The sequence below is a fragment of the Aedes albopictus genome, chromosome 1 (genome assembly GCF_035046485.1).
Source record: "Aedes albopictus strain Foshan chromosome 1, AalbF5, whole genome shotgun sequence".
In the NCBI taxonomy this organism is placed as follows: domain Eukaryota; kingdom Metazoa; phylum Arthropoda; class Insecta; order Diptera; family Culicidae; genus Aedes; species Aedes albopictus.
In genome coordinates, this window is record NC_085136.1 from 25,052,689 (window position 1) to 25,080,393 (window position 27,705).

Below are 27,705 nucleotides of genomic sequence, written 5' to 3' on the forward strand. Positions count from 1 at the left end.
GAATTCCCGAAGCAAATCCTAGAGGAGTATCCCAAGAAACTCCTCGAATTATTCAACAAGACATTCCTTAAGGGATTACCCAAGGAACTCCTGGAGGGAATCTCCAAGGAACTACTTGAGGATATCTCGAAGGGATTTTATAGAAATTTCCGAACTGTTGCAGGCAGTTCCTGATGAATTCCATAAAGACTCTTGGAGTAATTTATGGAGAAAGTTCTGGAGAAATTTCCGACAGAACTGGAAAAAAAGTTGTCGATGAAAATCTAGGAGAAACTCCCGGATAAATTTTCGAAGGAACTCATGGAGGATTTCTGGAAGGCACACCTGGAGGAAGTTGTGGAGAAATTTGAAATGCTACTCCTTAGGGAATTCTGCAAAGAGTTCCTTGAGAAAAATCCAGATGAATGCTCGAAAGAACTCCTGAAAGATTTTTTGGCGCAACTCCCGAGCGATCTGCTTGAGGAATTTCTGAAGAAACTCCTGGAGTTGTCTCAAATGGTTTTCTTAGTAAGTCACCAAAAATCTTCCATCAAGGGAAATTGGGAAAGAAATTCATGCTAAAGTAATCTCAGAAATAATTATTATTGCCGAAGTCTTGAAAGAAATCGTTACTAATAGAATCACAGAAAGAAGTTTTGTTTTCGAAATCCCAGATGGAATTCCTTTTTCCTGAATGCCGGAATGAATTTCTGTAGAAAAAGGCCGGAACAAATATCATTTCCTTCTTTTGTCACTTTGCTCGTTGAATCGTTAAGGGGGGGGGGTATGATAAGTAATAAATGTATTTGATGAAAAATAGGCCAAACAATTACGCAAAACCATCAAATTCATCGAATTTGTTAAGGAATTTTTTCGGCGACTCGAATTTCTCTTGAAATTTTTTAAAATTGTGGAATAATTTATTTGTGTCCCTCTTCAAAATGCTGAATTCCGACCATAATTTTTCAAGAGGGGGTGGGGGATGTTTTAACATAAGAGAAAATTGAAATTTGTGTCAGCTAATCCTAGTAGAAATTCCTGCTTGAGGGATTCCAGAATGGATTTCTGTTCCCGGGTTCCCAGAAAAAATTCTAGCTAGTGAAATTGAGAAAAAAAAATCTGTAGAATTTCCTAATGAAATCCTTAGAAGATGCCCTTAATGAAATTCAGACGGAATATCAGCAATAGGATTCCATGTGCGAATCCCTGTTGGAGGGATTCTGGAAACTAAAATAGCTCAAATAAATTTAGGAGGAATTCCTGTTGAATGAAAGGAATATTTCAACACAAAACAACTCCAGGGAATCCCTGGAGGGATTCTCAAACGTTAATAAACCCCAGAGAGAATTCCTGCTGACCGAACGCCAAAGGTTATTCCTGTCGAAGAAATCTCAGGAGTTCCTATTGGAGGAATCCTGATTAGAAAAAAAAGATCTCCTGGAGGAATGCCGCTTCGATGAAAGTATTCATAAATCCCGAATAAATTCCGGGGAAAAGACAAACGTATTTAAACACTCAGAACATTTTCTTTGCACTTTTAAAATCCAATCGAATAGGTATTTATGAGCTTTTCGATATAAATAAACATGTAAACATTGCCGCCCAACACCAGCTTCGATGGTGGACGCTGCGTTGCAGTACGTCAACTTTTGTCGAATTCGTTTTTGAACCTGGGTTGGAACTGGATTGGCGGAAAATGTGTAAACAAACAAACTCAAACAAACTTTAGTACAAGCGAAACCGAAGTCGGGTTGGGGTTGAAACTGTGATCTCATCCAGTTCCAACCCAGGTTGGAACTGAATCAAAAACGAATTCGACATTTGAAAATTTTCAAAGTTTAGAACGACTTCAGCGTTTTTAGTACAATGACGTACGTCACGCAACGCATCATTGTGGCTTGCTGCACTGAAACCCATTGCTTCAAACCGAGCTGTCAGTTAAAGTTGAAGTCGAAGTCGAAGTCGACGCAGCATTGTGGCTCCTGCTATGTGTGAGATCAACCCGTTCTACAGGAGAATTTGAACAACGTTTGCTATCACATGCTGGGAGTCTCTCGTGCGCGTTTTTATTTGACGCTAAAAATGATTCGCATAAGATTGAGTTTAAACTCATTCAAATCGCACATGACAATGCTTCCGCAGAAAACGGATTTAAGTAGAAAATAGTTTAATTACGTGAATGTCGTCATGTTCTTATCCCAAAATCAAAAAGCGCTCTATGATTACAATTAAATTCTAGCAGAACCATTTTTGCTAAACCAACATATCGCTGTGTGAGCCACTCTCACCGTGTTGCGCCAAAAAGCGCGGTTAACTTGCATGCAGCTTGGCGTCGGTGTCTCTCATCGTGTTCAACCCACCGGCTTGAACGAGAGAGAAAAAACGAAGAAAAGAGAGAGACTTTCTCACCGTCATCATTGCATGCTTTCAATGCGCGTGACTTGCGCACCACCCAACCATGCGTACCTACTTGCTACTGAAGCTGAATGTGCTTTCATTTGGCGTTTATTGCGTACATTATTCAGTGTCAAAATGCAATTCTTATTAAACTTTTCCTAGCCGGGCTGGTTTATGTTGACCAACATAGGGTATGTGTGCCATCAGTAATCTCACGCTCCCATATTCATCCTAAAACTTATTTTAATCGGCTTTAACATTGAACCAAATTAACCCAGATGATCGTAAGGCTTAGATTGATTAAGATCCATTTCAGAATCTTTCTCACTATCTGGAAAAGTAGTTTTATTGCATGTTTCGTTAATCATGTCAGACGGACTTTCAAGCACCACAACATGGTGGCCATGTGAAGGATTTGTTGTTTGACGAAAGCTTTCTTCCAGTAGTGGAATGGGAAATAAACCCAAACTCCAAGTATGTACCATGTTAAACTTAAACGACTGACGTCTGTAATCAAACGGCCACGAGTTCGTTTTGGCTCCAACAAATCTACGATTATTCAGAAGAAAAGTGCACCACTTTCAGTTTTGGAATGCATATAATATGCAATTCTCATCTCTCATACCTGTTCTTTAACATAAATGTACCAAATTCCAATTTTGAATTTATCCTCAATGTTGAACAGGTCCCCCATTAGACCACGCGTCGCCTCTGGCAGAAGGTCCTGGGTTCAATCCCTGGCCCATCCCTTTCCTCCTACTTTGTATCTTTCTATATACTTTCTCTCTGCTCTCTACATATACAACTCATGTATATAAACATGTTCATAGCCGTCGCTAGAACAGAAACGGGTTGAAAAGGCCGTTTCCCTTCCTTCCCAAAACATTCACAGCACAGTGTCACAATCCTATTAGAAATCGCCTACAAGTTATGCAATCAAGCGAACTGTGCCGCACATCTTCAAAATAATAAAAACACACAATTCTATCACCTTCCCCTGGTATCCACACACCAATGTGTGAACAATCTGCCAACCAATTCCCACCAACACTCCAACATCCGCATGAGTTTGTGCTGGCGCAGAGGTATATTCGGCCAGATGTGGATACAAACGATTGCAATCATCACTTCCTTACCCCTTCCCCACATTGACCTGCAACCTGACGTGGCAGGCGCCATTGTCGCCTAAAAATAGAAGATCACCAACGCTCACACACTGAAGATGCCTGCTAGTCCCCGGCAGTTATCTCATTGGTCCTTGTGTGAGTGTAGCTGGTCTGGCGATACTGGAGTAGCATCCACGGGCGGTCAATCAAGCTCAAGCTCAACTATTTATGAATCACCATGTTGATCAAATGGAGTGATCCATAAACTGTGGTCATTTTTCCCGATTCATAAATTGTGGGGTCACTGTATGTAAATTTGCTATGGGTTTTTCCTCATGCTACAAGGGTAAATGTGACAAGATTCAAAATAAGCATGGAACGAGCTCACCAAGCTTAATTGTTGTTAACTTGATCTGATTATTTCAACTACAATATAAGAAGAATTCAATAACCGGAGTTTGACTGCGATCTACACCATCAAATGTCTTACTGTGCTTCACTGAAACATAGCATAAAATGATCATGTCTACAACATGCTTATCAAACACACTTGTCGCCGGTTGGAAGCATAAATACCACAGTAAAAACAAAACTTTTAAAAGCATCATATCGTTTACACGTTTTGTAATAAGTTCTCATCTAAATTATTATCATGGACTTTAATTATTTCTTCACAAAATCTTGTACCGACTTTTCGAACCCTCTATGCAGAATACCCTCTTCGAATGAGTGTAATCAGTTTTGTACCTTTAAATTCTGCCCTATTTTGCTTATCCTTTGACAGATACGCGTATTTTGACTGCCGCTTGTAATCTTCCTCATTGTCAGTTGTCCAGTGTATAACGGACACTGAGGAAGATCACAAGTGGTAGTCAAAATACGCGTATCTGTCAAAGGATAAGTAGGATATTCGTTCCCTTATTAAGCATGTGGCTCCCATTTTCATCCTACGAAAAACAAAGGTTTAAAGCACTGTTTGTTTTGTTTCTTTTTTTTAGTTTTTATTAATGTGTATTTTAACTTAAATGCTAATTCTACACTCAAAATGTTTAGTTTCTAATTTTTGTATTTTTTGTTAGAAGTGAGCACCGATGAAAACAAAAAGAACAGAATCAATGGGTGCCGTAATCGCTTGTTTTCGAATAGGATGAATATGGGAGCGTGAGATTACTGATGGCACACATACCCTATAATAGGGCGGAATTGAAAGGTACCAAGCTAATTACACACATTCTTTACAAAATGTTTCCTTACAAAAAAGAAAATTAAAATAAAACAGCGACTTTTTGAAGGTTTTTATGCATTACCTTAATTGAAAAGCTCCGTCGTGTAAACGTTATCATATCACTTTATATTGCTCAATGAACCACTTATTTCCAGATGCCTCCATGTGGAACTACAACATCACATACGTGGACGTATTCATAAAAGGACCAAAACTGGCCGGCGCCCGAAAACTACTCTCCAAAGCCCGTATTCCGTTCGAGGTGATTATCGAAGACGTCCAGAAAGCGATCGACACCGAAAATCCACCCAAAGATGCGGTGGACCTATGGGAAAATCGCGACGGTAAGTAACTTTAGATCCTATAGGATGATCCGACCCGGCACGCGGCTTCACCGATACTAAACTGTTGCGATTATCGCAAACGGGAGCCGACCGACCCGGGGCGTTGGATTTTATGGCCCTGATGGTTGTCACGGGACAGCCATGGGTGTTATTTTGAAGAGTATTGCGTGCGAATGTCACCCCCTCGAACACACGTCGCGTCGCGTCGTCTTCCTTCTATACGGTCCTTCTTTTTCCGCGTGTTTCCCGCGGAAAGGTATTCGTTCACAAAGCGAAAAGTCAAGCGAATCGTCGAATGGTTGAAAAGGCACTCGGGGCTCGCACACGAATGCTCTCACGCACTGCATAACGAGTTTTGATTGAGTCCTCTTTGTTCGATGAAATTCGTCAATCAATCTTGCTGCAGGGTGCAGCGATTCACGGTACCCAAATACCCCTAGAGAGAGACTGGTGTCGCGTTTTCACCGGGTTTTGCTGTATGTTTTGCTGTATGTCCTGAACTCCATACAGGATCTCTAAGGGCAACGACTTTTCCCCCGATTGGGTGGACTCAGTAGGCGCAGGGAGCGTCCACATATGTGGAGTCAACACATATGAGTGTTTTTTTTTTTCATGGAAAAGTAGGCATGGGGAGGGGGAGGTGAGGGTGTATTCAACACCCGTTGTGTATTTTCAATCAATCATTTTGCAAATCATTTTTTTCCTTGCGCAGGTACCAACTTTGATAGACCTGTCCATATAAGTTTTTAATAAAATTAAAATGTTTTAAATATTTAAAAATTTCAATTACTTTTTTTATTTTAATCCGTCTATTGAATACAATGATATTCGAATAAATTACACAAAAAAATCGAACTAAAACTGTAACTTGAACAGGTCTATTGCAGCCAAAACCTTACCCTCCGAAAAAAAACCAATTTACGCAGTAATAAAGAAAAGAAAGCTTTCATTTAGCAATGTGTCTGCGTAGCACACGAAACCAAGTGATTTAAGGAGTCAAAAGCTACATGAATATGAAAAGAATATGCAAGCGCATGGGTTTTTGGTTTTCAAGAGGGGAATAGTTGCAGTAAGTGTATCTGACATACACTCGTTATCATTATATATACCTCCAATTTGGACTTGAGGTCGTAAGTCACCTGTCATGTTTCCCAAATTGGAGTTCTGTCTTCGAATTTACTGTACAGGGTATGTAACCCATATGCCAATTCGGATTTTGTTCAACTCCTTTTTTGAAAATACGTTATAAGTTCAAAAAATTCGTAGGGAATTGTTTTATGATATTTATTCAAATCATCAAAATTAACGTGTCGAAAGAAATTCAAATAGAGTTGTTGTCAAGAAACTCTGAGCCTCATTTTATCAACATTTTTGAATCTTATAGGAGATTCTTCCTGAATTTTTTTTTCCGAAATTATTCTAGTAGTTCCTCCAGGACTTTTTTTCCCTAGAAAACCCACAAGACATTGAGTTAGCAATTTTTTAACTTCACTTGATGTTGGGCAAGGTATTCCGTCAAAAATGTTTTGGGACATCTTCAGGAATTAAGTATGTCCTAGAACTAGATGTATATCGAAAATACACACGAGAAATGGTACCTGACATTTCATAACATCGAACCCAGGATGCTTGTGGAGCTCCTGAGGTTATGCAGAAGCACTTTCGAACTTCTGTGCCGTATACCAGTACTCTATTCTAAAAATAGTTTTCGTGAATCTTGTATAGGTACTCGGATATCCTCAGACCTAGAAACGTTCTTGCAATAGCGCTCGGCGAGAGTCACCACTGAACAGTAGCGAATTCTCCTCCTTATACGGTGAAGAACTATCGCAGTAGTTTGAATAACCGATAAGATAGGATCTACGGGTAACTAATCCAGCTAGAAATCGAACTGGTTGCTCGAGAAATAATCTACAGTACAACCTCGTTGTACCTCAACATTCGGTTGAGGATCCTTTCGAGCAAACATACTGTACATGTCGATGGATCATCGTGTGGTTTTCCTGGCCTTTGGCAATAGGACCAGGCTCTGCCTCTTCCGAACCTTTGGGCAGACTCCTTCGTCCAGACATTTCTGCATAGCGGATCTGGACACTTCGGGAGCCTCTGCAATGGCATTATTAAGTATGCCTGACACGATGAAGGAATCGGTATCGAGATGAGTGTGTTAAGACTCGTGTATTGCAGTGCTCATAGAATACTCCCTTCCCCCTTCTGAGGTTCAGGAATTGGGATGCTAATCTTGCTCTGTTACGGTATTCACATTTTAACAACCCTGACAGAAATCATAACTCCTTGATAACATTCGTGATAGGGACCAATCCAGGACGATTCCCTCAGGTCGTTGACGTTAATCCTGAAGTAGGGACTCTTCTCGGTACGATCCTCCTGGTCCCATCATGGGCCCCAGCGGTGAGATTCCGGCCACACGGTAGTGCAGCAGTAGCCGTGTGGACCAGAGCAATGGAAGAAGCATCTGCAGCAGCGGTAGTGAGTACGACCTTCCAATAGTCTCGCTTACACGACACAAACACAATGTCCAACATACACCCACCACACGCCACCAAAAGGTTCTATGAATATGCTCAGGGAGTAATTTGGGAGCCACTCTGGACTACTCCGCACCTTTAAGTCTCCCTGTAGTTACACAATCTCCGCAAGTTGCTCATCGATGCTCTTCCTCTTATTGCTCGCGGGAAGAATGACTCAATAATCCTATACAGCATCTCTGAGGACTGCTCTGCTTTCGTCCCGCGGCGTAGGCTCGCAATATCTTGGTACTCCATTCCAAGGGTAGACCACAGGGTGGCATCACATGCAGGCGAGAGTTCTGCTACCTTCCGGTCACCTATAATGGACCGAGTAAGTTTCGTTCGTGGTGGAGCACTTTCCTAAATACCACGTCATCACATACGTCGTTAAAGTACGATGTTTGCCGCCTGCGAGGACTTGAGAACTTGAGCTCTGGTCGGACTTTCCTCCGCCTACTGCCTGCTGTTGTAGTTGCAGTCGTAACTGTGAGTATATACATAGTGTAGCTTTCAGATCGAAGTATGTATTTGTTAGTTCAGGACTACAAAAAGTAACGTCAATGATCGATTCCGCTACATCTTGTTTGAAGGTACTTTTTGTCCGAACCTGCTTTTAAGCTGACCCTGCTTGTTCGTGAAACGACTTCCCCATTCCACCGCGCAGGCATTGAAGTCACTCGACATTATCACCGGCCTTCGCCCTGTCAACTCCTCTATCATACAGCCCACCATCTGCGTGAATTGCTCTGTTGATCATCGATGAGGATGAGGCATGTAACAGCTACAGGGCACTGCACTGTTTTGATTTTGTATGGGATTTTGACGTTTCGTGGCCTTGTTGTTTACAAAATTTCTGTAAGAGTGAAAGAGAAGGAGATAATTTCATGCACTGCCCTACAGAAGTAGACCTCGTTTATCTTGGCAACTACTAAGCCTTCGCGAGGTTTTGACTCGCCTCGACAGGCTGACAAAGGACCCCTGTGCCAGATAATTGCGCCCATGCAGGTTTTAACGCGTTTGAGCTCGAGGATATACGCAGTACGTCGAATACTACGTACGTTTGTTTCAAGTTCTGTGAGCTTGGCATAGCTCTTCGTCGCTTTCAAAACCTCTGCGTACTTAATCTTGATGCAAGGGCGTCCCCATTCTCGCAATTGGCACCCGCCCTTCTACATCTACTTGGCTAAGCGTCTCTGAGATTTATTTATTTACATGAGGTCAACAGGTAATACAAATCATCCCAAAGACGCACAACTTACATTTACAGACTGCCGTTATACCTTACATAATTCACGTTTAAAAGCACACTTATTTGCCTTGCGTGAAACATTTAAATCAAAAACAAAATTACATTTATCGAACACACGGGACATGCTACGAGTTGGTTCGTGTTGACCGTAATTAATCCTAACTGAAGGAAGACATAAAAAGGAGTTTGTTCGAAGATTCCGACGCCATGGGTTGATGTGCAGCATGCTCAAGAGTGATGAGAGGTCAATATTGCCCTGCAGAAGATCTCCGACAAAACGTGCTTGAGCAATATTGCATCTTGAAGCGAGAGGTTCCAAATGTATTAGTCGGCAACGGCTCTCGTAACTCGGTAGGTCATAATGATTCCTCCACATGAAGTGGCGTAAGGTAAAACGAATAAACTTTCCCTGGATACGCTCAATTCGCTGTACATACGCTGTTTTCATAGGCCTAAACAACTGCCGAACATTCCAGGATAGGACGTACAGTTGAGCAGTATAGCGATTTCGAGCAGTGAACGTCCTTGAACTTCTTGGCAAAACGCCTAGCTGCGACTATGCTTTCCTCACGACATAAGCAACGTCTTTGAATGTCATTTTGGAGTCTAGGATAATCCCCAGGTCCTTCACTGTCGATACACGATGTAATTGTATTCCTGCTAAAGAGTACTCGTAACGAAAGGTTGTTTTCCTGCGGCTAAACGAAAGACAGACCATTTCGACACATTCAGGGACATTCGATTAACAGAAAACCAAGCAGCAAAGGCAGAAAAACGGCATCGCGAGGTTCCCTAGTCGTGGAGTACAGCTTCAAATCGTCCGCATATGAGAGCGTCATGCAGTTGAGGATCGAGTTGACATCATTCATATATACATCAGAAACAGAAATGGACCGAGGTGACTGCCTTGCGGTACGCCGGATGATACTGGAAACGGGGAAGAAACATGATCGCCAACTTTCTCGTGCATACTGCGACTGATTCAATAAGACCGGAGCCAGATAAGGAAGTTGTTTTTCATTCCCAATTTCTCAAATTTGACGAGTGCGATTTGGTGATTCATTTTGTCGAAAATGGCGGATAGATCCGTGTAGATTGCTTCCATTTGATGACCATTTTCTATCTGACGTATGGGCATGAATCCGTGTTGGTCCAGCGATACATGATGGGAAAAATACTGTACCATCTTTTGAAGATCTATTTTCTCCATGAGCTTAGGGATGACACTCAAGGAAGCTAATTCTCTGTAGTTTGAGACCTTTCAGCCTTTCTTAAAAACGGGAAAACATACATATGACTGCTTCCAGCAATTCGGAAAAACGCCAGTTGCCATGGAAAGATTGAACACGCATGTCAATGGAGTAGCAAGCGAGTCCACACAACGTTTGATGACTAGCGGAGAAACACCGTTCGGACCACATCCCGTGAATGGGTTAAGCTCTTTACCAACAGCAATGACCATATCGCTAGTGATATCAAAACGCAGTGCGGCTGAAGGAAGGTTCGGAACGTTCCGGGTGGCGTTGTCTATGCCCTGCAGGTCAAGCTGTTCAACCACGAACACACTACTGTACTGAGCGGAACAAATCGGCAATTGCGGCTGCAGTATTGGCTTCATGTAATCCATTAGTCATCCTAGAGGGCAATCCGGTTTCCTTCCGTTGATCGTTTACGTGTCACCAAAAACTCTTGCGGTTCAATTTGAGTTTGTTTTGAAGGCGGTCTAGGAGAGCATTGAAGAGGCGATCTAAGATGCTTATAAACCGTGTTCGCTTCTAGGTTCATAACATGATCTAGTAGAGTCCGTGCGATAGTTGCTGTGACGTCTCAGGGCTGCCTGTTTAACTCTTTTCAGGGTTTTGAGGTCAGCATTTGACCAAGCGTATCAAATATATGTCATTCACTCGATCGGGGGGAATGTACACAATGCAAACATAAATTTATGCGTCGACAGAAGCAATTGCGACCCACAGATGTTCAACCGATGAACAATTCGGAGGGTTGATCAATCGGGACTTGTACCCAGAGCGCACCGCCAGTAATACACCGCCTCCGATCGGTCCTGTCGGTATACGGAGAAAGACTCGTCGAACAGCTGGTTAGAGGAGGTATCGTAGACATCGTAGCTACCGTCACTAAGAGCCAGCTGATACACGGTGATTGAGCTGTTGATTCCACCAACATTTTACATAGTAGTATTTTGCTTCTCGGATCGAGGACCTACAAATCGAAGAATCTTCAGGACGAGAATTGATTGGAAGATTGGAAGAACCCATCTCCAGCACTAGACTCAGGGTCCGGATCGACTTGGATGGCAGGAACAAGTTGACAGCAGCGGTGTGTTATCGTCAACAGCGAAAGGCGCGACTGAGCTAGGCGAATTCGGGGCTTCCGTACTGTTTAGTGAGCTTCTGGTTCTCTTTCTTCTTCTGCCTGTCCACTATAGTCCAGGGGTGCTCCCCCTGATACGCCCTAATTTGTTGGGGCTGAGGACCTACACAACGTCGCTACCCCCTGCTTCTTTCAATCCATGTTTCGATCGAGACGGGCCACATATTCGAGCCCATCCTTCCAAGCTTTCAGGGACGTCTGACTTGCTGGCATTACTGCCCTTCATTTTCTGGGTTAACAATCTCTTAGCCTTGCGAGAGCCGCCTGGTAGCTCCTCACCTAACGGCTGCCTCGCACGCTTCTGCAATTGCAATTGCGTCTAGCGTGCCCTTCGGAATACCCGCGAATATGAAACCCTGATGGTCTTTACCGATGTTCGACTTCGAGAACGCAAAGTCAATAGTGATGGAGTCAAGCTGCTGTGTAGCCACCTAGACGGCAGAAAACCCATCTCTATGTTTGCTTATGGTCCTCATCAACTACGCTCCACCCGCGTGCTAACCGGAAAGGAAATGAAGTTTCCTACGCTGATTATTCGCACATAGCTACAACCTCCTGTTCTCCTGTTTCTGCTCTCCCATAAAGAGATTTTGGTAGATTCCAACATTTTTCACTGCTTGCTCAGCTACCGTATTGCAAGATGGGTTGACCGTATTTACACGTTGATGGTAAGGCCTGCCGCCGAGGAGCAGTTGTTAGGATCATCGATACTATCAGAGAGCCGTTGAGCTAAGAGAGTAAGGTCATCAGTCAGTCCGAAGGAATTCAGATGCTTCGTAGTAACAGACTGCCACAGCAACTCACGATTTGGCTCTCGACAGTGCGAACGCGGGATTGTAACCAGGATCTCGTCGATTGGAACAGTAGCGATAATAGTATACAATACATCAACAGAACAACAGACGTCACACTCTGCCCGCTTCCCATCGATCACCTTTTTAACGGTTATTTAAAATTTTCGGTAGTTGGTCGATTGACCACTTGTAGCGCAGGCATCGTTTTTGCTCCTGTTTGTGCTCACTACCGCCACCTATAGTACGTATAGCGTTGGGCGATTACCTTTACGGAGCAATGTTTTTAATAAAGTGTTACGTCTTTTTCTCTGCGATACATTCTTGCCAATAATCGCCAGTGATTACAACAAATATCCGTTACCGTTGTTGTCAAACGTGAAATTCATGACATTTACCAGCGCTGGTTGCTTCTCCAGCAATATTATGATACATTTTACAAAAATGGTGTCAAATTCTTGACATCATAGAAACAAACGTAGGTATTGATTGTTTTGTTTTTTTAGCTAACGAGATTTTTAGCTCTAGGCTAGTTTTTCTCGGGACCCACGCTTTACTTTCCTTCCGAAGGAAGAACTCACATTTTGCGAGTTTGTCGGGAGTGGGATTCGATCCCAGGTCCTCGGCGTGATAGTCAAGTGTTCTAACCATCACACCAGGTCCGCTCCACATTGATTGTTTTGTGTTTCTATAATTTTTAGAACTATCTGAATCTTAAAGGTTTATAGGGAATCGCGCCACTTGGGCGGTGGCTTCTATATTCATCTGTTTTCCACTATAAATTTTAATTTGAACCAATTGACACAACTTTTGGAATGAGGTGAGATAGGTATAGTATCTACCCGTGTACAACATTTCAAGTCAATTGGTTCGAAATTGACTGAATTATAGTGGAAAACAGACGAATATAGAAGCCACCGCCCAAGTGGCGCGACACCCTATGAGCAACAATAATTTTACTATACGAAGCACATCCCGTAAAATGAGCTCTTGACCTTCCCGCCAAACACTGCAAAATAGCCTTCCAGATCCTGCCACTTACCGTGACGAATAGCACGCCACAAATGGTCTCTAAAAATATCGCGTGTCAGTTTCAAATCATTCAAGAATTAGAAAAGAAAAACCAACTGGTGTGCTTGTATCTAACACTCACTAAAAGCTAATTTCCGGGTTCGGTCGAAGTGGCGGGAGCTGGTCACGAAAGAAACTCGTACTCACCTCGTACCAATCCATAATCCCAACGTCCTTTTCGCCCATCAGGATCTCCTACTGTGTGGCGGCGCTTCAAACTTTATCCCTGCTACGCGTGATTTACACCAAACGTGTGGAGTTTCCACCTACACTTCCCGAATCGCGTGTCGCTGAGACGAATGCCGATTCGAGCGATTCAAGACACAATAATTAAAGCAATTACTTCCACGATTATTCCTTCCGCTATGCTCCTTCATCACAACAACAATCAACCACTACTGGTCTGTTGAGAAGCGTATTTTTTTCCGTTTCGGATAGGTGAGACGGTAAAATTGTAAATTAATTTCACGCCCCTGATCGACGCTCGCCAGTGAAGACGAGGCTGAATTCAGTCGAACTCTTGCTGTCTCCGTCATCCTGGAGCAAAAGTTGTTTTATCAATAACTGCTCTTCGGAAGAATGCTAATTTAAGTACCCTCCGTTGCACCACCTGACTGACTGCATAGAATTTACATAGGTACCTACATACAATTGCCAACAATTGCTTTTTTGTTGTTGGTGCGCAATTAGACACGCCACCAAGCACCCCTCTTCCCTCCGTTTCGATATCGATAGATTATTACAAGAACATGTTTGGCTTTCATCGCTTCCTGCGAAATGGAAACATTCTTGATTGATCCACTTAGCAGTGTAAGAATAGAAGGTATTTTGTTGCCGCTCTTGTTTAATGATTAAAACCATATCAAATACTATGATTTTAATGTAGATACGTTGTTCATCGAGAAATCCCGAAAATCTAGACGTTAAATTTTGAAGCATTAAAGGCAAAGTGCGTTTAATTGATAAATTTGCGAAAAAAATACCACTTGTTTTGGTGGGATTCAAACCCACGACAGCGTATCGATAGTTCGGCGCTTTAACCAACTAAGCCACAGAATAAGTTACGATTCTGCTGAATAGAAAGTCAAACTTCGAAGCATCACCCTAACCGGGTCCGTCTTTCACAACTTTCACAAAGAAAAACTAAGTGCGGTACGTATTCCTCGCGTAAAAAAAGACCTTACTGTAGGACCTCTAGACCAACATGTGAAAAGGGCGAAACAATCATTGCAAATTCGAGCTTTTCCAGGTCCTCCTGCGCGTATTTCCTTTTATTCATGTGATCTCTGGCCAGTAACAGGTAGAGCAGACTCCTATATACCTGGTAACGGGAAAAGTTTGCATAAATAAACGGAAATACGCCTAGGAGAGACGAAAGAAGCTGTGGTGTGCAATGGTTGTTCCCTTTCTGAGCATATACGCTCCCATTTTCACCCTATTCAAAACAAAGGTTGAGCACGCATGAAAACAAGTGCAATTTAAGGAGCTCATATATTTTTGGATCAATATCGGCGCCGGCCAAGTCCTTAGAGTCAGTTGGGAAGAGAAAGGAATGTTAGAGAGTGATGGTTGTTGCTACTAGAGAAGCGGCACAGTTCGCTTGATTGCATAGCTTGTAGGCGTTATATGATACATTGACACTGTGCTGTGAAAATTGGAAGTAAGGGAAACGGCTTTTTCAACCCATTTCTGTTCTAGCGATGGCTACATTATGAATATACATGAAATGTATGTATATGAAGAGAAGAGAAAGAGAGGAAGTAAATAGAAAGATACAAGGAGGAAACGAACGGGCCAGGGATTGAACCCAGGACCTTCTGCATATGAATCAGAAGCGGTAGCCATAGACCACAAAACTATTCTAGATAGTCGTAGAAACTAGTGCACTAAAACGAATAACGTAAGAAACCCAGATTTTTAATTGATTGTGTTATCACTATTATGCCAATATTTCAACCCATGAAGGAGATAGCTTAAAACTGTCTTTGAACGAATCTAAACCAAATTTGCTACAAAATAAGGGAATTGTCAATCACTGGATAAAATTTAAAATCCTCATAAATTGAGCATTTTTTAACAAATTGTTAAAAAATCGTGTTTTTCCGATATTTTAACTTATGTCAAACATATGGAGTCAATTCTGATGGTCTAAATTTGCTCCAAACCCAGAACTATGATTGATGAAGTTTATTTCTTTTACTTTTCAACACAAATGAGCATTTTTTTGGTAATATGGTCTGAGTGCCATTGATAATCTCACGCTCCCAAATTTCTCCTATTAGAAAACAATCGATTACGGCAGCGGTTGATTCCGTTTTTTCTGTTTTCATGCCTGCTCACTTCTAATAAAAAATACAAAAATAAGAAACAAAATGAGCTGCGTTTCAATCCTTTGTTTTGATTAGGAGTAAAAAGGGTTTCGGGTATAAAACTATAGTTTCTAAGACCCTAATTTATCATTCTAAAGGTGAACAACTTTTCGATACTTTTTCTATTTTGAGACACATTCTACGTACAAGGCCTTCGGCAGGGATTTATCTATGACAATGTACAACAATTTCTCCCAATAATTCTCCATAGAATTCTCCCATTCCTATCATTCATCTTCACAAGAAAAAAATCAGAAAAAAAATGGAACCATAAAATCACCGACTGCGTAGGCGTCGTCATTTTGTCAAACATCACATTCAGTTTGACGTTTGCGATCACTGTGAGTCACGTCAGTTCGCCGGTGATAAAATATGCCACTGTTTGCACGGAAAAAAATCCATTCCCAAGACCATGAATATGACTCATGGTTTCCCGATATTTTTATGATTTTATGTTATAAATATACACCATGATTAAATTTTATGATCTTATGATTGATTTCACCATAACGCTATGCACCCGTTATTGTTTTGGCTTTCGACGACCAAAAATGGAAAATATAATCATGAAGCTATGATTAAATAAGCTGGGATCATGAGTAGCATTCATGAAGCCAAGAATAATTTTCATAAACCTGGATGCAGATCCTGATGCTTTATCACCAGATTCATAAAATTATGGTTTGGTGAGGTAGAACCATGCATAGAATTCATGGAATCAAAAAATACTTTTATGGTTCCGGCGTCGTCGGACCTATATGCTTCTCAGTCAAATTCATAAAATCATGGTTGAGGGAGATGGAACCATGCATAGAATTCATGGAATTAAGAATAACTTTTATGATTCCGTCGTCGTCGGACCTCAATGTTTCTCAGTCAAATTCATAAAATCATGGTTGAGAAAGATGGAACCATGCATAGAATTCATGGAATTAAGAATTACTTTTATGATTCCGTCGCCGTCGGACCTATATGCTTCTCAGTCAAATTCATAAAATCATGGTTGCATAGAATTCATGGAATTAAGAATTACTTTTATGATTCCGTCGTCGTCGGACCTCAATGTTTCTCAATCAAATTCATAAAATCATGGTTGAGGGAGATGGAACCATGCATAGAATTCATGGAATTAAGAATTACTTTTATGGTTCCGTCGTCGTCGGACCTCAATGTTTCTCAGTCAAATTCATAAAATCATGGTTGAGGGAAATGGAACCATGCATAGAATTCATGGAATTAAGAATTACTTTTATGATTCCGTCGTCGTCGGTCCCAAATGCTTTTAATTAGATTAATAAAACGACGCAAGCTAAAATCATAAGAAAATAAAATACGTGATATCAGAGCCCATTTCTATGATATTGGGACCTATCCATCATCCTTTTTTCTATGAGCAAGCAGCACTTTTTAGTTGGCCTCTTGTTAGTGAAGATATGTAATGTTCAAATATAAAAGAGAACAACAATGATCGAACTCACCGAATAATCATATTTAGCTGGTTTATTATTTTTGTCTTTGGTACCTACATCCAACAGGCTAAGGATGCCCTCCAAACCACATCAATTGTTCTCTAGTTCACATCGCTTGCTGAGTCTCCGAAGTCGTCAAACGATGGATAAACCGGAAAAATAGAGAGAATTACCGAAAATTAACGCGCGATTCTCACTTTGCTTCACTCTCCGTACATAAACTCGGAACTACGACGGATGGCACTACGAAAACGCGAACTGGGCACTGTTTACTTTTTGCGCGTTTACTTTTTAGTCAATCAACTCCCAACAACCTGCCGAATCTTACGAGCACACTGTTTCGATGTTCCATTTCCTCATATATGCACATTTATTACTCTAACCAAATAAAAACTTTGCAAAAATAACAGGTTCAACTTTTTCCACATGTCTGTGCTGGACGACCGCGCGATTTATATAATTGCATATGGCAGATAAGTGTAACGCTAGGAAGCGACCATGAATATAATTTATGAAAATGCTTGTTTCTATTCATATTTCTGGTCAACTCATTCATGATATTATGAATTTTAATTATGATATTATGAGTTGGCAGACATCATAAGAACATGATTTTTTATTCATGGTTAGGGGAATGGATTTTTTTCCGTGTGATATCATGACTACGAGTCATGATATCATGCCGCTTACTACGATTATCATAAATATTTCTTACTCTATTGAACCATGCCGCTGAGTGATTAAACCATAAATAAGTGTTATAAAACCATGTATCAAGTGAAGATTGTAACTATAAAATTGTATTGTAACTATAAATAAAAAAAATCAATAAAAAAAATCATAAATTATAAGCATACGTTTCATAAATAAGGATAATGATTTCAAAAGTTTTCGTCATGATGCCAGAGTACATGTAGCTTGATTTCATGCCGCATTTTGTCCTATTTAGCTCTAAATATGGAAAACGAAACGCCAAGTTTATGTTACAGCAAAACAAATCATGATACTGTGCCACTTTCTTACGGTGTATGTTCATAACATAAAAATACACATTTATTGCTGGATCATGACTTAGCCAATTTCTGGTTTCGGATTTACAACACGGGTCCTACAGAGTACCCTGTAGAGATTCGTCACAGGATTCTCCTGATATTCCTCACGATATTCCGCTCCAAATTCTTCCTGATGTTCCGTTGAGTATTCGTCTGAGGGTTTCGTAAAGAATTCTTCCCGAGATTATTTCATGGATGCCTCCAGAATTCTTTCTTGGATTTCGTCCGGAATTCCTTCATTGATTTCTCCCGGGATTGCTTTTAACATGCCTCCTAGGTTTCGTCGACCGTCGAGGATTCCTCCAGGAATTCTTTGTCGATTTCTACCGGGGTTCTTACTGATATTAAGCTAATTCCAGGGATTCCTTCCGGGATTCCTTCATTGATTGATTGCTTCCGAGATTCCTTTGTGGTTCCTTCCGGGTTTCCTTTCCGGGTTGGGATTCTTCGTGGGGTTTCCTCTAAGGATTTCTTTCGGGCATCCTTCAGGATTTATTCCCAGGATTTCTTGATTGATACATCTTGGGATTCATTCATCGATTTTCCCAGGTATCCTCCCAAGATTCATTCAAAGATTCTTCCAATGGTTCTTCCCGGGATTCTTTTAGAGAAATTTCAAGGGATTCCATCCGATATCCCTCCATTGATTTCTCCCAGTACTCCTTCCGGCCTCTCTTCCAGGTTCTACGTCTTTGTGGCTCTACGTTTCCACTGGAACTTGGCTTGCCTCATTTCAACTTAGTGTTCTTTGAGCACTTCCACAGTTAATAATTGAGGGGCTTTCTTTGCCTACCATTATGGTAAGAATTTGTATATTTTGAGACAAAAACAATGATACACTATGTCCAGGGAAGTCGAGAAAAGTTCCCAAACGGAACGGGAATCGAACTCGCCGTCTCTGGATTGGAGATCCCAAGTATTCCTTGCGAGATACACTTGGGGATTTCATCTGGATTTTTGTCAGGGATTGTTTTATAGATTTCTTCCGGGATGCCTTTATTGATTTTTCACGAATTCTTTTGGGAATTCAATCAGATATTCCTCTACAAATTTCTATTGAGTAATTCAGGCTGAATTTCCATCAAGGATGTCTCCGGAGATTCCTCCAGAGACTTCTTCCGGTATTTCTGCATTGATTTCTCCCGTGATTATTTTACGGAATTCTTTCGGCTATTTTCTCGGGAGTTCTTCAGCAATTACCCTCGGAAGTCCTTCGGGATCCTTCCCGATTTTTAAGGGGTTTCTACTACAATTCATCCAGGTTTTAGTATTCTTCCAGGAATTCTTTCTGAAATTCTGTTAAGAGTGAGTGCTTCACGTGATTCTGTTAGATATTCTCTCAGGGATTCCTCTTATTGGAATTCCTATAAGAATTCCTTCGGGGATTTCTTCCAAGGATCCTACAGATATTCTTCATCAGATTATTCTCGAGATGACATCTGGAATTCCTCCGTCGTTCTTCCTGGGTTTACACCCAGGATTTCTTTAGGGATTTCTCCCGGACTTCCTTCATTGATTTTTCTCAGGTTTCCTCTGAGGATTCCGGTATTTCTTCATTGATTTCTCCCGTGATTATTTTACGTGATTTTTGATGGAATTTCTACTAGAATTTCCCAGATTAATTCAAGGATTCTTTCAAAAATTCTTCCCGAAATTCCTGCAGGAATTTCCCCCAAGTTTCTTTCAGGGAATCCCTTCATGGACTTTTCGCGGGATTCCTTCCTAGATTTATCCTGGGGCTTCTTTTCAAGGATTTTTAAAGAATTCATCCAGGATTCTCTCAAGGACTCCTCATGAGATGCTTTCAGAGATTTTTCCAGGATTTTTTCGTGAATGGCTCCTGAGATTCCTTCAATGATTTCAGCCGGTATTTCTGATGAGTTCTTTTATGGATTCCAGAGTGTTTTACCGGGGTTCCTTTGGAGATTTCTCCCGAAATTCTTAGAGGGATTTCTTCCGTGATTCTCCTAAGATTTTCCCTGAGACTGTAGGCGAGAAATACTTGTTTTTTTTTTTGGGAAGGAGACTTTTGTCTTGTATTCATACAATTTCAAGTTACTAGAGTAAATTTCTCGAATAATTTAGGGAGGGATTTCATTGAAGAATGCCTAAAAAAAACAAAACAAATTTCAGGTACGAACCCCTGAAATCCTTGAAAAATCTTCGGGAAGTATTCTTGGAAGAAATCTCGGGGTTCTCTTCCAAGGATTTTCTTTCGCATTCTAGGCAGCACGCTTTAACCAACTAAGCCACAGAACAGGTAACGTGGAATAGAAAGCCAAAATGATCAGTAGGTCGGCTCCAAAGGCACTCTCCTTCATTTGGGAAATTTGAGACACTGACTACGAGCACACACCATGAACACTCCCTTTTTCACAAATCCATACCTGTGGCGGCCTGGGTGCCAATCCACAACACACTCGCGTTTTGTGCCCACTAGCTACAAGTGAGAGCGAATTGTTTCTATGAAGTCGAGTCTCATTCAAGCACTCCACATATCTAGCCACCGAGCAGTCTGTGTTGGTGTTGTCTAATTCTTTAGGATGTTCTCGGAGAAAAACTGTAGCAAACCTTATGGGAATTTCAGGAGAAATCTTAGGAGCAATTCTTTAATTTATTCTCAAAAGAATTCCAGCAGTAATCGTTGCAGGAATTACAGGAAAAAATCTCGAATTTTCAGGATTCCTAGAGGAATTTTCGAGGAAATCCTAGAACATTTTCGAAATAAATCTTTGACAAATACTTTAAAGAAAACTGGATACTTTTTTGGAAGAATTCTTGGAGAAGTTTTTGAAGAAATCCTAGAAATCCTAGAGCTATCAATGCAATTTATAAAAAAGTCCTAAATCAAGTTTTTGGAGAAATATATGATAATTTTATGAAGAAATTTTCAAAGGAACCCATAGATGAAGAAATTTTCAAAGAAATTTCTGTATAATTTCTTGGAGAAAATCCAGGAGTTTTTAAAAGGAATCTAAGAAATTTCTGGGAGAAGTTCAAAAACGAATCTTTGAACAAATTCCTGAAGCAACCTTCTATTTTTTTTATGTCATTTCTGTAGAAATTAGCTAAAAAAAATGAAGAATTGAATGTCACTCAGACAATTTCCGAAAAAAGCTATAGTGATCCATGGAAGTTTTTTTTGAGGGATTCTTCAAAGTGATTCTGGGAATGTTATTCTTGAAGATATTCCAGAAGAAACACTGTGAAGGGATTCCTGAAGCAGGAAGGATCCACAGACGAAGTTTCTAGAAAAGTTTTAAGTTGATTTCTAAGGCCTAAGTTGAACATTCCTCGGAGATATACACGGAGCAATTATCGGATGAATTTCTGAAATAAACTTTGGAAAAAACTCTACAATAACCTTCAAAGAAATTTTTAGAGAAATACCTAGAAAATAATCTAGAATGCATTCCAGGTAGCATGTTTGTAAAAACTCTCTCTTACAAGAAAATCCTCAAGCAACACTCGGAGAATTTCTTGGAGAAATTCGCGGTGCCATTCCTAGTGGTATCCATGGAGGAATTATTGCTGGAATGTCATGATAGATGCCTACAGAAATCCTTGAAGGGGTTTCTGTTAAACTATAACAGCAATTCATAAAAAAAATCATTGGACATATTTTTGGGGAATCTCCAAAACGAATTTTAAGGAGAAATTGTTTCGAGGATTTTTTGAATGCATACTCTATGGAATTTCTGCAAAACTATTGGTCATTCTAATGGAGGAATACACCGAGGAAATTCTGAAGAAATCCTCAAACGAGCTCCTGAAAATTCTCTGGAATTGCACAAAAATTCACAGGTGAATCTCAACAAAATGGTAATTAAAACACCTAACAGACACTTCATTACTACCTTGGATCTCCACCGGAGTTTATGTTCGTGAACTTTCATCACCCGCCATTAAAATCCTCTAGAACAAAAAACAAATTACGTATCTTTCCCCTGAAGAAGACACCATGCAAAGTATCGAGACGTAGGATTAGATAACAAAATAGTTTCAATCGATTAAGGACAGACTTGTTAGAATCCCAAAATGGCCGACTTTGGCACCTACTCAGGATTTCGAGGGCACAAATCTCTAGTAAACAAAACCAGCGCACCTGATCTTCTTATTTTAAGCTTATTACAAGTGAGCAAGAACAGAATAATGAAATATACTGTTGTGTGAAGCTTGCTTCTTGAGATTTGTGCGTATGAAGTTCTGATGCATTGTTGAAGCGGGATTTCAAGACGTTTGTCCTTAAGACTGCGTATCCGTTGAACTTTAATATTACTGTTTACAGTATTGAAAATCTAATGCTTATCTCCTCTCATCCCCACTAGGCCACCGCATGACTTGGACGGCCTACCATCGTTTGAAGGACATCCACGAATGGATGGACTACCTGGCCAAGACCTATCCGGATATCTGCAGCACCCAAAGCATCGGCAAGTCCTTCCAGGGCCGAGATCTCAAAGTGCTCCGGATCTCCAACGGAAATCCATCCAACGCAGCCGTTTGGATCGACGGAGGAATCCACGCTCGCGAGTGGATAAGCCCGGCCACGGTGACCTACGTGGTGAACCAGCTGGCAGAGGAATGGGACGATCAACCGGAGTACATCCGCAACATCGACTGGTACGTGCTGCCGGTGCAGAACCCCGACGGATACGAATACACCCACCAGGGAGACCGTCTGTGGCGGAAGAATCGACGAGGGTCGCTTTATGGGCCGTGCGCCGGAGTGGATCTTAATCGCAACTATGGCTACAAATGGGGCGGACAGGGATCCTCGAAGCAGCCGTGTTCGGAAATCTACGCCGGAAGTGGACCGTTCTCGGAACCGGAAACGAAGGCCGTGAGTACGTTCATGCAGAACTCGGCCGCCAACTGGAAGGGATTCCTGACGTTCCACAGCTACGGGCAGTACATTCTGTATCCGTGGGGTTACGATCGAGTCGTTCCTCCGGATCATCAGGACTTGAAGGCCGTTGGAGACGAAGCTGCTCAGGTAAGGGAAAAAGTCGTACGAATTTTCGTTTTTTTTTTCCGAAGACTAATGACTTCATTCGTATTACAGAAAATGCTTCAAACGGGAGGAGCATCCTACACCGTGGGGCCATCCGGTAACACCCTGTATCCTGCGGCCGGCGGTGCGGACGATTGGGCCCGTGGGGAAATGAAAATCAAATACTCCTACACGGTGGAGTTGCGTGACAGTGGTCGCCATGGGTTCGTTCTTCCGGCTAGTCAGATCCAGCCCACCGGAGAGGAAGCTTTCCTGTTCGTTGATGCGGTAGGCCGTGCCATATCCAAGTTGAAATAAAGTGCCAACTATTTATTAAAGAAAATACTAGATCTAGTAATTGTAATAGATGACTCGTCCCGGTGTATTTTTCTGCGGCCTACAATTCCTAAAGGAATTACGGCTGAGATTCCTGGATGACATGTCAGAGAGAAATTCTCGGAGCAACTTTTCCTGGATTCCTGGAGAAACTACTGAAAGGAAACCCGGAGAAACTCTAAGTAGAGTCCCCGCAAGAAATCCCGAAGGAGCTTCCAGAAGATTCCTAAGATTTCTTTTGAGGAACTCCTGCAAGCTCCTAAAGGAACTCCTGGGATGTTCTAGTAAAATCGGCGAGGGAATTCTCGGGGGAAAATTTACGGATACCTGGAGCAGTTACTGGAAAACTTCTAGACAAATTTTCACAGCTTCTGAAGATTGCTTGCCAGTATTCCTTCTCGAGTGATTTTAAGAAAGAATTGGGTGGAAGAATTTTCGGGAGAAACTCTTGGAGAAATTTTCGTATGAAATCACGGAGACACTCCTGAAGAAATGTTCAAATGTACGCCTAGAAGCATTTCCCAATTAACTTCTCTAGAAATTCCCACATGAACTCTAGCAGGGATTCCGAGTGAAGCTCCTAAATGGATTCTAGGTGGAAATCTTAGAGGGTTTCCACAAACTAAGGGATTCCAGAGGGAACTCCTAGATGGATTTCGGAGGCAAGTCCTAAAGGGATTCCGGATTCACACATTTACGTAGACAACTTTTGGAGTGATTCCGTTATGGACTGCTGGAGGGATTCAAAGAAGAAGTCTTGAAAACATTGTCGGAGGAACTCCTGGAAAATAATAACTGAAGAAACTCCTGCAAATAATTCCGGGCGGAATTTCTATAAATATCCAAGAACTCCTAAAAATCCCAAAGCCACTACTGTAGAACTAACGTTGTGCTGGAAGTTTTCGAAGGAATGTTTGTAGACATTCTGCAGAAGCTTCAGGAAAACTCCCGTAGAACAACTTACAAATAAACTGCAGGAGAAACTCCTAATGGGATTTCGAGTAAGGATATCTTCAGGCACCACAAAATTGGAGGAATTTCTGGATAAAACAGGAGAGGAACTCCTGGAGAACTTTTCGAGGATTCCGTGAAAATCTCCTAGGAATGGCATGAAAGAATTCCCGCAAGAACTTTCTCATAAAATTCATGGAGCAACTCTTGCAGATATTAGCGAAGGACCCAAAGAAAAATAGAAATTCCTGAGCTATTGAAGGGACAATTCATGGAGAAATTCTTAAAAAAAAATCCGAATGAAAGTCAGGAGAAACTACCGAGAAGAATTCCAGTAATTTCTGTAACACGTTTCTAATTTCTACAGGACTTTCTCTCGGAATGATACCTAAAATTTTTCCCAGGGTTTCTCTTGAAGTTTCACCTGAGATTCCTCTTGGAGTTTCTCCCGAGACTTCTCTTAGAAGATTTCTTCCATTGTTGTTCTCGTGATGCCTCTCAGAGTTTTCAGGACTTGCCCTTTAAATAATTTCTTCCAAGATTCTTTCCGGGGTTTCCTCTGGAGTTCCTTTTGGCATTCTTTTTTTCCTGCAGGAGCTATTGTTGATATTTTGCATAGATTTTACTCGTTGTATCCGGAGTTTCTTACTGAGAATTTTTAGAGATTTTCCTGGGATTACTCCCAGGGTACTTTCTGACTTTCATACTGGGAATTGTCGCTGGATCCTGAATTTTTGTTTTATGATTTCTCCAATAGTTGCTTCGGGAGTTCTTTCAGGGATTTTTCCAGGAGTTACTCTCGGAAAGCCTGCTGGAATATCGTACGTTATTCTTTGTAAGAAATTTCCGGAGAAATAACAGAAAGAATGCAGGTCAAATCTTGCGAGAAACTCCGGACAGACCTATTAGAGACATCGAAAGAGGATCTTCGGAAGAAATTCTGATTAAAACTTGAACACCTCTGAAAGAAAATTCTTCCTTAAAGAACCTCTAAGAGAACTCCCCGAGAACTCTCTAGTGCATTTCTCTAGAAAAACTTCTGCACAAATCTCTCAAAAATCCCGAGAAAGCCATTCTGGAATACCATTAAGAGAAATCCCCAAATTTTAAGAAATTTGGCAAGGATCTCCAGAAGAAATCAAGCGGGAGCTCTAGAGGAAAATCTCTGGAAGTACCCCGTGAAAAAACTCCTGAGGAAATACTGGGAGGAACTCGGTCAAAATCCCAGGAACAACTCTCACAAATCTCGAAACGAACACCGGAGAAATCTCAGAAGAAACTCTGGGAGAAAACCCGATAAACAACCTGTGGATGACATTTTGGGAAAAATTCCTGGAAAAATACAGAGAAAATAAAACTTAGCCAAACCTTCAGTGAAAAATCTTCGATCAAAGAACACCGAGAAACATCGCTGGAAGAGTTCTGTGTGAAACTGCAAAGGTGTCTAGAGAAGACATTGCAGTAGAAATTCAATGAAATGTTCCGGAAGAAATTCGAGGACGAATTTCGGAAGGAATCTTCAGAGGAATACCAGAATAATTTTTGGATAGATTTCCAAGTTAATTTCTAAACAATTCTGTGAAGAAATTTCTGATCCCTGAAAAAGTTCTTGAGATCAGAGGTTCCTTCCAGATTGTACTAGGTAGTATCCATCGGACTAGCCAGTATAATCGGTAACGCCCGTTTTATTGATATTCGATCGTAATTTCCAGTTTTTAAAGGATGTTCTTAGTTCAATTATTAAAACTTTTAAAGAGCAGAACTCTTTCATAAACTGTTAAAGGAACTTCAGGAGGAATTCCGTGAGGAACTCCTGGAGAAAATCCTGGGGGAATTAAAAAAAACTTATAAAGAAACGACTTCTGGAGAAACCACCGGAATGCTCTTGGAGAAATTTTAGGAGAGATTCCTGAAGGGATTCCCGAAGAAGCTTCTGAAAAAGTTCCCACTTTAACTTCTGGAACAGACACACGGATGAATATCTGGAATAGCTTTTTTAATGAATTTCTGGGAGGTCCTAAAGAAACTCGGAAGATCTTTTGGAGAAATTCCCGAAGGAAATTCTGAATGCTGGAGGAGTTCTTAAAAGAATGTTCCGAAAAAACTACCGAAAGAATTGCTGGACAAACATCTAGAAGAATCCCCACAGAAAATTCTGGAGGAATCGCAATCTCAACATCGACTAACACTTCATGTTAACTGGGAAGTCCGGAGGAACTCCTGGAGAAGTTTTCGGAAGAACGCCTCCTGGCATTCCTGAAGCAGCTTCTGGAATGTTTGTTAGAGGAAAGGTGGCAAAACTTTAGAAATTAAGCCTGGAGGGATATCCGAAAAAACTTTTGGAAGACACTATGAGGGAATTAGGGAAGGACTCCTGGAGCAATTTTGATATGATCTTTTGAAGAAATTCTGGGAAAATATGCAGAAGAACTTCTGCATGTAATACTGGCGGAGCTCGTGAGTAAAATTATGCTGGGGCTTCTCGAGGCATACTCGGTAGAACTCCTGAATAAATTTTTAAATGAACGCCTAAAGGGATTCCTTAATAAACTTCTGGAGGAATTCTCACAGAATTTCCGGGAGGGATTTCTTTCGGAACTCCTGGAAGGGTTTCGAGAGGAACTACTGGAGGGATTTTGGGATGAACTATTGCAAGAATTACCAGAAAAAAAAACTCCTGAAGAAACTTACGGAGAAACTCTGGATACATTACTGAAGAAACTTCTGGAAGAAACCCCAGGAATAACTTTAGGAGGAATTCCCAGAGGCACTTCTAGAAATATTCCCAGAAGAACTTCTAACAAATTTCTGGAGGAACTTCTTGAAAAGTAAACGGTCGAACTTCGGGAAAATTTCCCGAAAGAATTTTTGGGAAAAATTGCCGGATGAACTCTTGGAGAAATTTTCGGAAGAATGGCTGAAGGGACTCCCGGAAAAGTTTCTGGAAAAATTTCTGTAGGAACTTTCGGGGGAATTTCCTGAGAAACTTATGAAAGAATTTCAAGGGATTCCTGGAGGATATTTCGAAACTCGAAGGAACTCCTTGGGTAAATTATGAGAGGAACTCCTCAAGAAAGGAGGAGATTCCCAAAAGAAACTTTCTGGAAGAAATCCCGCAAGAACTCCCGAAAGGGGAAATCCTGATAAAATTCACCTAAGAAATCCTGGAAACACTACTGGAGGAATTACCAACAAACTTTCAGCTATTGAAAAAAAATACTCCGATCTACTGGAGAAAAATCCCAAAGGAAATGCACTTTGAAATGCAGTAAGGACTCCTGCAGGGATTACCAAAGGAATTCCTAAAGCAATTTTCGGATGTAGAAGGGGAGGAATTAGCGAAACAAAACTTATAGAAGAATTCTCACAGAAACTTCTGATGCCTGGAGAAATTTCCAGGTGAACTCTTGGAGAAATCTCTGAAGGGACGCCATGGGGATATCCGGAGAAA

At 41.2% G+C, this 27,705-nt stretch overlaps 2 protein-coding genes across 5 annotated transcripts in view; one reads left to right on the plus strand and one right to left on the minus strand.

The window, feature by feature from the left end:
* The window catches only part of LOC109428370 (carboxypeptidase B), a 47,345-nt gene extending 24,035 nt beyond the window's left edge, over positions 1–23,310 (plus strand). The window contains exons 2-4 of the mRNA XM_019704094.3: positions 4,863–5,051; positions 22,303–22,970; positions 23,040–23,310. Of these exons, the coding sequence (XP_019559639.2) occupies positions 4,863–5,051; positions 22,303–22,970; positions 23,040–23,285 (1,103 nt within the window). The 3' untranslated portion in view covers positions 23,286–23,310. The remainder of the gene's footprint in view (positions 1–4,862; positions 5,052–22,302; positions 22,971–23,039) is intronic.
* LOC109415218 (centrosomal protein of 162 kDa-like) overlaps positions 1–27,705 on the minus strand; it is a 107,584-nt gene that overhangs the window by 56,433 nt on the left and 23,446 nt on the right. Inside the window, exon 1 of one of the 4 annotated variants that reach the window (XM_062844241.1) lies at positions 13,232–16,328. The exons of 2 other annotated variants lie outside the window; for them this stretch is intronic. In XM_062844241.1, the coding sequence (XP_062700225.1) occupies positions 13,232–13,270 (39 nt within the window). In that variant the 5' untranslated portion in view covers positions 13,271–16,328. Of the gene's footprint in view, positions 1–4,789; positions 4,929–13,231; positions 16,329–27,705 lie in introns of those variants that run through there. One more of the 4 variants, XM_062844242.1, reaches the window with a different exon arrangement.